Here is a 14,136-nt window from a genome sequence, read left to right on the forward strand (position 1 = left end):
CGTAAAGCAAAGTACAATTTGAGTATTGTGACTTAACCAGGATGGAGTTTAAATAAAATCTAAATCGTAAAGTGCTGACAAGTGAAACGAGGGAAGTTATAGCCAACATAATTTTTTTATGCAACGAGAAGTGGCAGAAAATAAACCTATAAAGGACTTCAAACAAGTTCAAGAAAGAGCTGCTATGGCAACTGGCGTAAGTTTAAGCAGTATACGAAACATTTCAAAGTAAATGAAAACGATTGATTGGAAAAGCCGCTGCTTTTTTGACACCAAATATGGAAAGAAAGAAAAGTTATGCATGACATGGGAATTCGTTGGAGGAAACCGAACAATAATCGAAAATTATTAATGGAAAAGCCAGAAATCGTTCAGTTAAGAACAAATTTTTTGCGAAGTATGAAAACATTTCGAGAAGAAAAGCGACCCATAATTTTCATTGACGAAACCTATATTCATTCGTCGCATACCCACATAGAAACCTGGAATGACAACACTAGTGAAGGTTTAAATAAACCAGTATCAAAAGGGCAAATACTAATAATAGTGAATGCGGGCAGTGGAACTGGTTTTGTAAAAAATGCTCATTTAAATTTCAGATCAAATACGAAGTCAGGTGATTATTATAACGAGATGAACTTCACGAATTATATTATATTGAAGTTAAACTGTCGGTGGAGAATCCTGCACTGACAGTTTACTTCATCTACTGAAGACGCCCACTTGGCTGGTGAATCGCGCGTCGAGAAGAATGTTACAGATCTGGTGTTTCGGAAAAGTGCTTGTTTTGGATTCATTTTACGCCAGAGGTTACTTTCCTACCTTTCATTCATACATAAATTGAGATAGGTAGGTTCGGCTAAAGTAGTACTTTTACTTTGAAACCATAACTTTTCAATTATTCAAAATCCGTTCAAAACTTTCAAAAAACAGAGCTCAGAGATTATGTCAAGTGTTTTCTCTTACTTATAATACCTTTGACTCTGGTCATCCTTGCACGCTAACAATAAAACTTTGAGTTAGAAAATCAATCGATATTCTGAAAAAGTACTGCATTGTACTACGGCAATGCCTGATTGCTGGTACTGCAACTATCATTTCTATTGCCATTTTTCAAAAGGGTAAACTGCCCTATGGATAGTTTCATTCTATTTGAAATGGATGTAATGCACTATTCTTAATGGCAAGCTTCAACGCCGATAATATATTCCTACTGCTTACAAATCGAATCAACGAAAACTTTTTTCAGCGAAGCGCCAACGAAAAAAATTCGAAAATTTGATGGAGCGTGTTTTCGTATCGATTTTCCAGGGCTAATCATAAATGTTCAACGAAAATTCTACTGGTGCTTTTCAATTTTCAAATTCCTACTCTATAACATAAAATAAGAAAACATGCGATCGTGAAATGATGATGATGATGATAAGTACGGTGAGGTGAGCTTTATCTATTCGCTTGTAGTCAGGTAATTTTGACTGTGTCAAATTCATTATTGAAACTTCAACAGTAAACCACATTTTCAAGCATCATGGAATATAATTGGTGGGTTCGATTTCCAAAGTATCGGGATGAGTATCAATGGAATATTATTTTCATTAGGTAAAACAGAAAACACATCAAGTTATTACTAGTGTGTTTTCCTTATAGAATAGTGTATTGGACATTTATGCCTATGTGCATTTGTTTCGTTTCTATTGACTTTTTTTCAGATGTGGAAGGTGAAAATATCCCAAAGCATGTCGAAAGTCATACAAAATTTCAAAAATACCTCTTGTGTTTATTATTTATCCATCATAGAACATCTATAGAACATTTATAGAACATCAGAATTTGTAGGGCTCAAAACATATTGTTGATGTGACTCTCTTTACTAGTCTTGAATTAGCATACCGCTGAATTTTCAAAGAGTCTCTTGATACCTACATAATTCTGGATAATAATAACCACTAGGATCTTGTCTAATCAAACTTCATACAAAAAAACTAGGTCAGAAAATGAAACCAATTTTCAATTTTGGTGATGTGACATCTCATAAAAAAGTGATTAATACCTGTACGGCTTTGGACATACCGTACAAATTAATGTAACCGTACAAAACTTTTACTTCTGGTAAACCACTTTCCCCTTGGATAATTTGTTTTCACTTCTCCAAGATTTTCATGTGCACACCCCAAACTTGTTGAAACTCAAATATTTAGAGAATATTTCTTGTTCTCATTATTCATTCATTTAGTACATCGGAATGAATCTGAAGGGCTCAAAAGATATTGTTGATGTAACTTTCTTTACTAGTCTTGAATCAACATACCGCTGAATATTCGAAGAGTCTTTCAATACCTCAATGAATCTAGATACTGATTACCACAGGAGAGGATATCTCCAGCTCTTCTTCAAATAAGAACTGGAAATAATTTTACCTATTCTCACAAAATTGTACAGAGCTAGTCTGTCGTGGAACTATATACCACCTAGTTGGTCGGCAGCAAGGGTGGTCGGAGAGACCCACACACCAAATCGGTACGACCAATCAGCCTCACATCCTTCCTGTTGAAAGGACTTGAGAGGATACTGGTCGGACACATCAGGAAGGTAGCATTATATGCATCCCCCCTGAATAACCACCAGTATACTTATCAAACCGGAAAATTGACAGATTTAGCAATGAACAACCTCGTTGAGAAAATTTCCCAACCCCTTGACAACAAGGAGATTGCGGTTGCTGTATTTCTTGATATTGAAGGAGCATTTGGCAATGCGCTACCTAAATTTATAGGACTGTCTCTGGCTAGAAAGGGTATATAATCGACCATAACTGGCTGGATCTATTCCATGAACATAACTGCAAGGTTTAGGGTCACCAGGGGCTGCCCACAAGGTGGGGTACTATCTCTCTTTCTGTGGTCTCTCCTGATGGATAGTCTGCTTGACGCCCTCGACAAAAGAAAAGTTGATCTGCAAGTTTACGCAGATGAGCTTGTCATTCTGGCTAGGTCCACGTCAGGAAGGGTAGCTTCTAATATCCTCCAAAGCGCGTTGGATGTTGTTCATAGTTCGTGCCTGAGGGGGATGTCTGTCAACCCCAGCAAAACTGTGTTAATCCCCTTCACCGAGAGAAGGAAATTGGACGATCTAACGCCACTTTTCCTCATTGCTGTGGTCATTCTATTTGGAACGGAGGTGGAATTTCTTGGCATTGTCCTTGATGAAAGACTCACCTGGAACGCTCACTTGGAAAAAGTTTTACACAAAGCCAGACTGTCTCTATGGTTATGTCGAAGGATTTGTGGTAAAACTTGAGGTTCAGGTCCCAAACAAATCCACAGGATTTATGTGATGATTGTCAGACCAATCATCACTTATGGTGCAATTGCCTGGTGGCTGAAGGCTTTACAGAAAACGGCCCAAGCGAAGCTCTCTGGTTCACAGAGACAGGCTTTGGCTATCAGTGGTGCCATCAGTACCACATCGTCAGAAGACCAAACATGGAACGGGAGCTGGAATATACCGAGCAGATAGAAATCTAAACTACAGCTATCCGCTAGGACTATACACATCTGTCTTTCAATAGGAAGTGTATGCTATCTTGCAGTATGGAAGGCTTATTAAATTGAGACCTCAAAGAAATGACCGGATCAATATTTTAACAGACAGCAAAAGCGCACTAGGGGCTCTGACAAACCCGAAGGTGACATCAAAACTGGTCTGGAAATGCCATGAAGAACTGAATGAACTTGCAAACAGGAACAAATTACCTTTGTACTGGGTGCCAGGGCATTCAGGAATCACAAATAATGATAAAGCTGATGAATGCGCTAGACGCGGATCATCAACTTCATATATAGGTCCTGAAACAGCTCTGGGGGTACCAAAATGATTGGTACGAAACCAGATTAGGACATAAACCAATAAGAAGCACACAGAGTACTGAACAAAAGTACCTGGCAATAAACACAGTAGAACCTTAGGGAACCGTCCAAGAAAAGAACCGAAGAACTTCTTCAATATAGTAGGGATCGGCTCAGAATAATTACAGGGTTACTAACCGGTCATTGTCCGCTTAGAGGACACCTGAAAAAAATGTGGCTGTACAACGGAGACCTCAGCTGCAACTGAGGGATAGAAGCAGCTCTACACATATTATGCGAATGTGAGGCACTGAATCACAGGAGGCAGGCAATATATGGACGTACAAAACTACGCCCAGAAGAATATGACGAACATGACTGATGGAATGGGTGTCATGAGAAGATGGAAGAATAAACGCAATAAGCTCAAGAGGCTGCAGTGTTTTCTGGAGACTTGGACTCAATGGACAAGTCAGACAGCTCCCAAGGTACAAAAAAAACCACACCGTCAGCGATCATGGGGATCCTTCTAGATCTACCTTCTCTCCACATTTTTCCTAAGAGAGGCTAGATGGACTGCATACAGACTTGTGCGCATTGCCAATTGCACAAATCAATTCAATGCAGAGTGAAACAGACTATTGGTTGACACTGGGAGTCACAGCATTCTGGAAATGACCTCTAATATTATGTTTCCAACTGTCAGTTACGAACTGCCTTATGGAGTACTATTCCCGAGTAGAGAGGACTGGATCCACCGGGAGAAGGAAATATCAAGAGAGCAGATAGTTGTTGGTTCACAGATGGATCAAAAATACCTTCCAGTTCTGGTGTACGTGTTTTTAGTCGCAGACTAAAGTCACTGTATTTCAAGCGGAAATTTACGTATTGAATTGTGTGCAAAGAGAATGGATAAATCCAGATTTTAAACAGATTGAATAAATCCAACCTCACACACAAGTCAATGAGAATATTCTCAGTCAAGCGGCATTGGTAGCTCTTGGCTCCTACCGAGCAACGTCTAAATTGGTAGCAAATTGCCAAAAACGACTCTCCTCGATAGAATGACTTAACAAATTGTCTATGATCTGGTGTCCGGGCCATACTGGCCTGGAAGGCAATGATGCTGCTGACTTACTTACGAAGGAAGGTGCTGCAAGCAGCTTCATAGGACCAGAACCTGTCATTGGCATCGCTTTAGGCTTTGCCAAACAAACATTGAACACCTGGATGGCAAGAAGATTTATGGACTTCTGGCAGAATCTCCCAAGATTGGCTCTCTCCAAGGCATTTATTAACCATTCGAAGATTGATACCAGACAGTTGGTAGACTACAGTAGGGATGAACTACGATGTCTAACAGGCCTTCTTACAAGTCACTGTTATTTGAATCATCATATGCAGAGACTTGGACTGTCGGAAGACGTATCGCCTCTGTTTGGAAAATGATGAAACAGCAGAGCATATACTTTGTACCTGCCCTGCTGGGGACCGATTCAAGTTCTTAGTGTTCGGCACAGCCGTACTCTCACCATCTGACCTGAAAGACCACTCACCATACAAACTAATCGGCTTCTTCAAGAAGCTGGGTTTATTTGGCCGAGTGTGAATAGGTGTGAGTCACAATAAACACTTGTGGGTTGCGGTGGAGGGTCGAATGGTCCCACTCACTTCATACCTAACCTAACCACAAGGATCTTTCCCTGTGGTAATCAGTATCTAGATTTTTGTTGATACGAAATTTCGACGTTGAACTATAGTGTATGTTCTAACTTTACTTTTTTGTAGGTGTTTTTATATTCAAATTTTATATTTTTATACTTACATTTGTATTTATTTTCCACAAGCTTTGTTCACAAAATTTATTCCTTATGACAATAAAGTATATTATTATAATCCATAATTGTATCCTCAGTTATCACTCAAAGATAATTGTGGATACTAACAATCGAAACGTCGTGAAGTAACTTGGCTTGAAATCTTTTACTTTTCATTTCCTTTTCAATGAAAGTGACCATGAAATCACCTTCAAACAAATTATTTTCAATCTTTATATTTATTATTCGATTGAGATGACAAGCTATTTTTCAGTTATCAAAAACCTAAAATCAATTATGTTTCGTCATTAAATTCAATTTCAGTTCAATAGTTGGCAACTTGTTCATCGATCCCTAAAATTAGATGCCACGGGGGTCACTTTACTATAAATTTAGCATGACTTTCCTCGCAGAGGCGTTATTGTCTATCAGTTGAAGAATTTAAATAATCGATATGGAAATACCACATGCTATTTTAGAATTTCACGGCTAAATGTGAAATTTCACTGAAATCGATTTCGGAAATGAGTTTATTTCAACACTTTGATATCTTGGAAGACGGGAAAATGTATTCGCTTCTTTAACGATGTAGCTGCACTATTATTCACTGAGGAACTGCTTTCTTGATGGCATTTTATTATTCCTTTTGTTCAATTATTCTTTGAAATTGATAATTAACTGATACTTTCTCATTAGTCAGTGGGCTATGCTTGAAGACGGGCAGTAAACAAATCTAAAGAAATGCACTTTAAATGTTCAAGCCAGTCTCGGATATACCTACACAGTAGGTTGAATGTACTGACGCCTATCAGAAAACAACTACTCCACTGGCTAATACCACGAACGGTGATGGATTATATCCGACAAGTGTGCCCGTTCCAAAATTGAAGGTCGACTCTTTCAGTTGTGTTGGAAATTGCATATGCAGAAAATTTTCTGTGAAGATTCCTGCACTGACGCCTGTCGGATATAATCCAACGTCGTTCGTGGTATTAGCCAGTGGAGTAGTTGTTTTCTTATAGGCGTCAGTCCATTCAACATACTGTGTAGGTATATCCGAGACTGGCTTGAACATTTAAAGTTCATTTATTTAGATTGAATTAACTAAAATTTGGGATTGAATTGCTGAGAACCAGGTAAACTTTTTTACTTGCTTTTCTTTCAACTATAATTCAAATTGGATACTCAAATAATAAGAAAAACGATGGGCAAAAATTATTTCTATCCAATTTTGAAACCCGTCTTTATGTAAATTAATGAGAATACTAAACATTTCATACAGAGTGTGTAAAAGCCAAATGAAATAAATTCATTATTTCGGTTACTGTACATATTTGAAAAATTTCCGAAACCCGTCAAATGTAAATTATAATTTGACATTCTTCAACGGAAAAATGCTACCCCTTCCTTCAACTCCCTTCGAATGACATGTACAACCCCCAATTTTTCAAACGGAAAGTATAGGTTTGTGATATATCGTTTGAAAGTTGTCTTTATTCTCTATTCAAAAATGGGATCGCTTTCAAGTTGCAACAATTAAGAATAAATAAATTAAAATCATGTGGGAAAATTGTCTTCCATGAACTTCTGAGTAGATACAATTTCACAGGGATGCATTTTATTTTTTTTTGATATGTTTGAAATCGATGTATGGCTAACATTTAATGTAGTAGATGCCTGTCTACTCTATGTATGTGGGTATTTCCCAAACTCAAGCATCACATCTGATTTGAGTTCTTCACTCATTGCATTGACAGCTTCTTTTTTTATCTGCCCCACATGACCAAGCTCGCGAAACTGCTTCTCTATTTTGCTTATTGTTCCTTGACATATGATCGGTGAATTGGGAAATTTCTCATGAAATTGGCGAGCTACTTCCTGTTGTGTTATACATTTCCTTTAATCTAACCATTTGTCAGACTTGAAGTCAACAAACTTTATACTTGAATCAAAATACTGACAACTAATATTGTAACAAACAAGACAAATTGACAGGACGTTTCAAACTAACGTTGCCACGGAATATTTTAAAAGTTTTTAAAAAAAAACGTCCAAAAAGATCATCGCTATAGTTTTTGCTTACTTCCTTATTATCAATACCTCAACATGAAATAAGTTTTGAGTATATTGCAATAAGTTTTCAGTGTATTTTATCGAATTTTGGTAACCACCTGACTTTGATTTATTTTATCTTAATTGTTGCAATAACTTGAAAGCGATAACATTTTTGTATTTAAAATGAAGGGACCTTTTAAAGGATATATTACAAGCCTATACTTTCCATTTGAAAAATTGGAAGGTTTTACCTGTCATTCGACGGGGTTTGAAGGAAGGGGTAGCATTTTTCCTTTGGAATATGTCAAATTATAATTTGAATTTGACGTATTTCGGGACTTTGTTGAAATATGTACCGTAACCGAAATAATTGATTTATTCCATTTGGCTTTCACACACTGTATATCAATATGGCAACTTTCGAACAAATATACTTTTTTTATTTACGTTTCTTATCAACCTTCATTGGGAATCTCCTCTTCCCATAATCTGAAAAAAATAAAATAAAAATTGTGATTAAGAACTGTGTACAGGTGTTCAGTTCATCTCTATAAGTTACTGTGTAAAGTCAAAGTATTTCTTACAAGGAAAATGTTATATTCATCTGTAAATTGTATTCAAAAATTTTGCCTTCAAAAAAAAAATAATCAGAAAGTTTCGAAATATGTATATGTTTCGAATCTGTACCCGGCTTCAGGATTGAAAAAATTTGAAGTGACTTACATTTTTTTCTGTGATTCGATTTATTATCAAACTTCTTCAACATGTATGAACATCTCAATGACAATTTTCATCTGTTTCAGATTGCTGAAAGTTGAAATATTCAGAAAGTTTGATGTTTCAGAAATAGCCAATTGTGAAACAACCAATTTAGATCCAAAACATTTTTTAATGGAATTATACAAGCTATCTTTCACATGTACGGTATACCTTACGTACAGGGAAAACTCAAAACAATGGAATTATTCACGTTTCCAAGAGTAAGTTTTTAATTTTTTAAATGCTATTATGGTACTGAAGTCAAGGTTATCCAAAAAGCAGGTTTTCAGAACCACAGATTTTTGGTTCCTGAACTACAATGGCACTTATGGAAAAGTAACATACTCAACCAGTTGAGATTTTGACACAGCCAATAAATTAACTTCAGAATCATAATCATTCAATAAAAAAATGGAATAATGAAATGGTGATCTACATGATATCCCACTCAATGATACTACAACAATCCAACTTCAGATGAGAGCTTTGAAAAAATAATATATTTTCAATAGAACAGGTGATCACAAAAAAACAAGCACAAGCATGGAAAAAAGTGTGAAGTATACTACCTTGGATGCGCAGAAACAACATTCAAATTCACTGGGGATTTCTTCTATTTTTTCAACTTTGTCAGTCTTCTTGAGGGTATCAGATTTTTTACTTTCAGCCTATGACAGAAACAAATAGTTTTTGTTAAACGATAGCTAAACTCTGGGGTTTGAAAAGGAATACCTGGACTATATTTTTGTATATTAGTGGTCTGAATCGTTTTTAACTTTCATTATTCATTCCTGTTTGTATGAGCGTAAATTTGGATTTGTCCTGGAACACCGCATTTCATATATTCATTTGTTTCATCTATATCTCTTCAACCGAGAATGAGATATTTCTGTGTCAATTCTTACCCACCTTTATCTCTTGAGCGTTAATTTCAATAATAATTCAACATTCTATATAGCTATTTTCCTTAATTTTCATTTACGTAGTTTGATGTGGTGAAATTATTTTTTTGAAAATACCTCAATGGACAGTTTTTCAATAAATTGATCAATGTTATGATTGTATGATATTTTGATTATCATATATTCGATTTTGAAATTCGGTAAATATAATCAAAACGCTTATGTGTAGATGTTTAGTGGGTCTACGTATGATCTTGATTTTTTTTAAAAATGCATCTTTCGGACATAATACTTAGTATTTTTAGCAAATGTTGCACTGACATGACATTTATGAATATTATTACATAGATGGTGGTCACCAGATTTAGATCCTATGGATTACTTGTGAAGATATTTCAAAACTATTGTTTAAACGAGGATGGTGATGTATGATAACAAAAGATAATTGAGACTTAAATGATGGATTTCAATCCGAAGCAGCAACTGCTTAAACAGATGAATGGAATACTGAATGAAATATCAAGAAACGATGATAATTTTCATAATGTTCCAATTTTGACCAGACATTCGAAATACTGGAAAGGCATCATTTGTGTCTCATCAAATTTTTATCAGAAACAGTTACTCCTACCCGAAAGCACCAAACGTACTTTCTTGCATACAAATGGATATGCTTTCTGAAAACTTTCACGAAAAAAAAGTTTTCACATATAGGGCGTTGGGTTATATCCGGCAGGTGTCAGTGCAGGATTCTTCACTGAAGTTATTCCTGCATATGCTGTTGGCGATACATCTGTCGCAATAGATTTTCAATTATTGGAACACACTTGCAGACCGGTTTCGAGTTGTTCGGTCACTCGTCAGTTCAATATAGTGTCTATCATCAACATAAAGTCGATGATTTCCGATAATTGAAAGTCGAATTCCATCAGAGTGTCATTCCTCGAACTAGGTTGGATCAGACAACCAACAACAGGTTTGTCATGGCCCCATCTACCTGTGAACGGGGTAACCAACTGCATATACGAAATGTGCCCAACTTTATGTTGATGATAGACACTACCTTGCACTGACGAATGGCGAAATAACCCGAAACTGGTCTGCAAGTGTGTTCCAATAACTGAAAATCTATTGCGGCAGTTGTATTGCCAACAGCACTGACATCTGCACTGACATCTGTCGGATATAATCCAACGCACTTTGTGGTATTAGCCAAGATGTGTCAGTCCATTAACCTAAAGTGCCTGAACGAATTGTTCCTTTGGATGATTTGAAAAAAAAGTTCCTTAACTCCATCATCACTGATATAACCTAATCCCATTATTTGGAATAATCTTCGATGAGAAAATTTTATTTCCAATAGTTTTCGAGAGATCTGACAAAATGTGCATTTCCTCTTCGACATTCAACATCTCATATAAAAATTAAAGAGTTTCGAACAAATGCCCATAAAAACTTTCCAAGAAATCGCCCTCCAAATCAGTAAAAGGATTTGAGAAACCCTTTTATTTGATGTGACATGAATTTCATTAGTTCGGACTTCTATTGTCTGATATTATATAAAATTATTTAAAATCCCTGAAAGAACTGATAAAAAATAAGAAGAATTGAAAAGGAATAGCTGAAATGAAATGATAGTGAAATGAAATACAAGTAAAAAAATAGAACAATTGAACAAAAAATAAAAATAAAATAAAAAGTCAAGAGATTCCTAGCCAAGTTACTTCACAACGTTTCGATTGTTAGTATCGCTTGATTATGGGTTTCCATATGTTGCGTATCTCTACGCTAGCTTGGCTGAATACATTGTTGGACAACATGTATGTGGCTTCTTTGAATTTCCTCCTAAACTAATGTTCCTCCCTGTGTATGATTTCAGCTTGGGACCACATGGTGTTATGTTGATGGGTTCAAACATGCTCTGCTATTCCTGATTTGCTGGTTTCCCCTCGCTGTTTTGCTTGTTCTCGGCAATGCGAACATTTAATGGCCTCTTAGTTTCACCGATATAGGATTTTCCGCACTGACCGGGTATCCAGTAAATTCAATTCTTGGAATCGCAGTCCGCGTTTGATGGCCTGGTTTTCGTGAGGCTGCTACGATAGTGTTTCCGGATCTGAAGTAGGTTGATGATGTCTAGTTCCTTCTCGAGACCTTTCTTCGTATTACGAAGCCCAAAAGCACGGTCTAATAGAGTCTTGATGATTTCCCTTTCACTCGATTGATAATGTTGGATTCGTTGTTCAGATACTGTCCCGTGTGAGTGGGTTTTCGGTATGAAGATGTTTTCCACTCAGTGTCGGTCCTCTCCACCAATACGTCTAAGAATGGCAATTCAGACAATGGAAGTCCGAACAAATGAAATTCATCATGAAACATCGTAGATCCCCTTCAAACAAATATATACCAGTACATCTTTAAAGGACTTGAGTGTATTTAAACAAGATCAATTCATAGATTTGAGAACCATATTCAAAACAAATTCGGAAAAACATTTATCATCTCATTTTTAATGAAAACATTTTTATTAGGAATATTTTTGTTACAGAAAAAATCAAATCAAACGAGGTGAAATAGATATTATTTGTATAAAGAGAGAAATTTCAATATACTATTATATGTATGAAAGAACAATATTTTCAATTGTGTACGTACATATTCAGAAGATGAACTACGTAGAATTCTGAAGACTATATAGAGGAGAGATGCATACGTGTATAAGAAAATAAATATTGCACAATAAAATCTGAAAATATTCATCTCTCCCGAATTATGAGTATGGAGGGTTCTGGTAAATGCCTACCGGAAAACAACTACTTTCCCGGCTAACACTACGATAGGTATTTAATTATATCCAACAGGCATGAAATGTTTTTCCACGTTACTCGTGGCAGTTACTACATGCTTTCATATGATCCAGTCATCTTGGTCAAAATTAGTTAAGTATTTCGGAATTGAAGATACCCAGCTATAATCTGGTGTGAACTTGTATTTCGTCATCCCCAAAGTTGTCACAAAACCTGAATTTGCTAGAATATACGCCTCGATTTGCAGGCATCTCGTTTTCTATGGGTTTTTTGCTATTTATTTATGTTCGTTATCGATATTGTAGAGGATTGAATTCTCTACAGCTTTTTTTTCAGATATTTTTTTCATGTTGAATAGTTTTCGAGATAGCGAGCGGAGAGCACGCGGTTAGAGCATAATTTAAAGTCAACCGGTAGTCTCGGTCAAAAGCACGCCATATAAAGTATGATAATTATGATGATTATGATTTCCTACTACGTAGTAACGGCTAGATCCACCAATTTATAGTTTAAAAATTATTGATAAATACTTAATTATCAACTATTACATCATATTCTATAATTTATTCATTAATCAAATATCTTTCTATTCAAAACACTTATAGGCTTTCACTATACACACACTATATCTGATCAACAAGAAATCGTCTTAAAAAAAGTAGAATCCTCGTTCAAAAAAACACATTTTATTTTTGCACGCATTAAATGGCCGTGATACGACTTCTGAGGTTTAAAAAAAAGAAAAAACGTTTTTAAAACCATTTGAGGACCTGACGAATCAAGATCAACTTGAAGCAGCAGCTGTCCGGTTCAAAGATTATTTGAGAATACAATTCAAATCTTGTTGGCAGTCTATGATGCTCCGAAATCAGTGCACAGTACCGATCATATTCGTTATACACGAAACGTCAGCAACATATCTGTCATCGCCCCCTCTGCCTGTAAACGAGGTACTAACCAACCGCATATCTGAATGGCCCGAACGATCCGTTCAGAATAGTCTTCCCTTATACCCACGAAGGTATTAGCCAGGTATATCGTGGTATTAGCCAGGCGAGTAGTTCTCTGATAGGTGTCAGTCCATAAACCTACTGTGTAGGTAAGGCAAGACTACTCTGAACGAAGTTTCTATTTAGATGATTTGATTTAAAGCCAGTTTTCAAGAATGACCACTCACTATAGGTCACATTTTTAAAACTCACGGGCCATTCAAGTATAACGTAAGCATATTCATTCATAAGCATGCATTTTTATTTTTTAAACATAGACAATGTGTGGATTGCCTTATGCCTAAAATAAATATTACTGGAGTTTTTTCCCAACACCAAATCGTTATTTTTACACCTCGACACGTGTCGAGAATTAAGAATCTAGAATTCTTAATGATAGAGTAACTTCACATAAAAGTGATATAAAGCTCAATAAAAAATCATGTGCATTAGCACGAGACTCTATAGAAACAGAACATAAACCAAATTACTCTAATGTCAAAGTTTTACATACAAAAAAAATATTTTCAAACACCTTTTTCTTGAAATGGTGGAAATTAATAAATCTTCTGATTGTATGAATGAGGAAACTGACATTGATAATCTCAGCAGTATATACAGTAATTTACTAGAGCTACATCAAAAACATAATAATAATGAAAGATGTATCAATCAATAACTATTTCTTCACAGTAAAAAATTATCAAATCATCATACCCATTGAAAAATGACATTTATGTGAAGGTATAACATTTGTCAAACCCACAAAAAAATCGTGTACATGTTAACTTTTATGTCAATTTATATCTTCAATTTATTGTTTTTCACCCATTTTTACTGTAAGTATGATTTGTAATGCTATTCAAAGGCGAAAATATTCAAAAATCATTAAATTATGTGCCCTGAAGAAGCTTCCCATTAGAAGTGAAAGCTTGGCAAAGTAAAGCAGAGTTTGATTTTTG

At 35.8% G+C, this 14,136-nt stretch overlaps 1 protein-coding gene across 6 annotated transcripts in view; it reads right to left on the bottom strand.

Moving 5' to 3' along the window:
- The window catches only part of Shab (Shaker cognate b), a 229,924-nt gene that overhangs the window by 49,269 nt on the left and 166,519 nt on the right, over positions 1–14,136 (bottom strand). For 5 of the 6 annotated variants that reach the window (XM_074173707.1, XM_074173714.1, XM_074173721.1 and 2 more), the window contains exon 6: positions 9,046–9,144. The exons of the other annotated variant lie outside the window; for it this stretch is intronic. In XM_074173707.1, coding sequence (XP_074029808.1) covers positions 9,046–9,144 — 99 coding nt within the window. The remainder of the gene's footprint in view (positions 1–9,045; positions 9,145–14,136) is intronic. 6 annotated transcript variants of the gene reach the window in all.

Source organism: Leptinotarsa decemlineata, unplaced genomic scaffold (assembly GCF_025532065.1).
Source record: "Leptinotarsa decemlineata unplaced genomic scaffold, Ldec_3_MD MMD2_P_RNA_scaffold_12, whole genome shotgun sequence".
NCBI classification, from domain to species: Eukaryota; Metazoa; Arthropoda; class Insecta; order Coleoptera; family Chrysomelidae; genus Leptinotarsa; species Leptinotarsa decemlineata.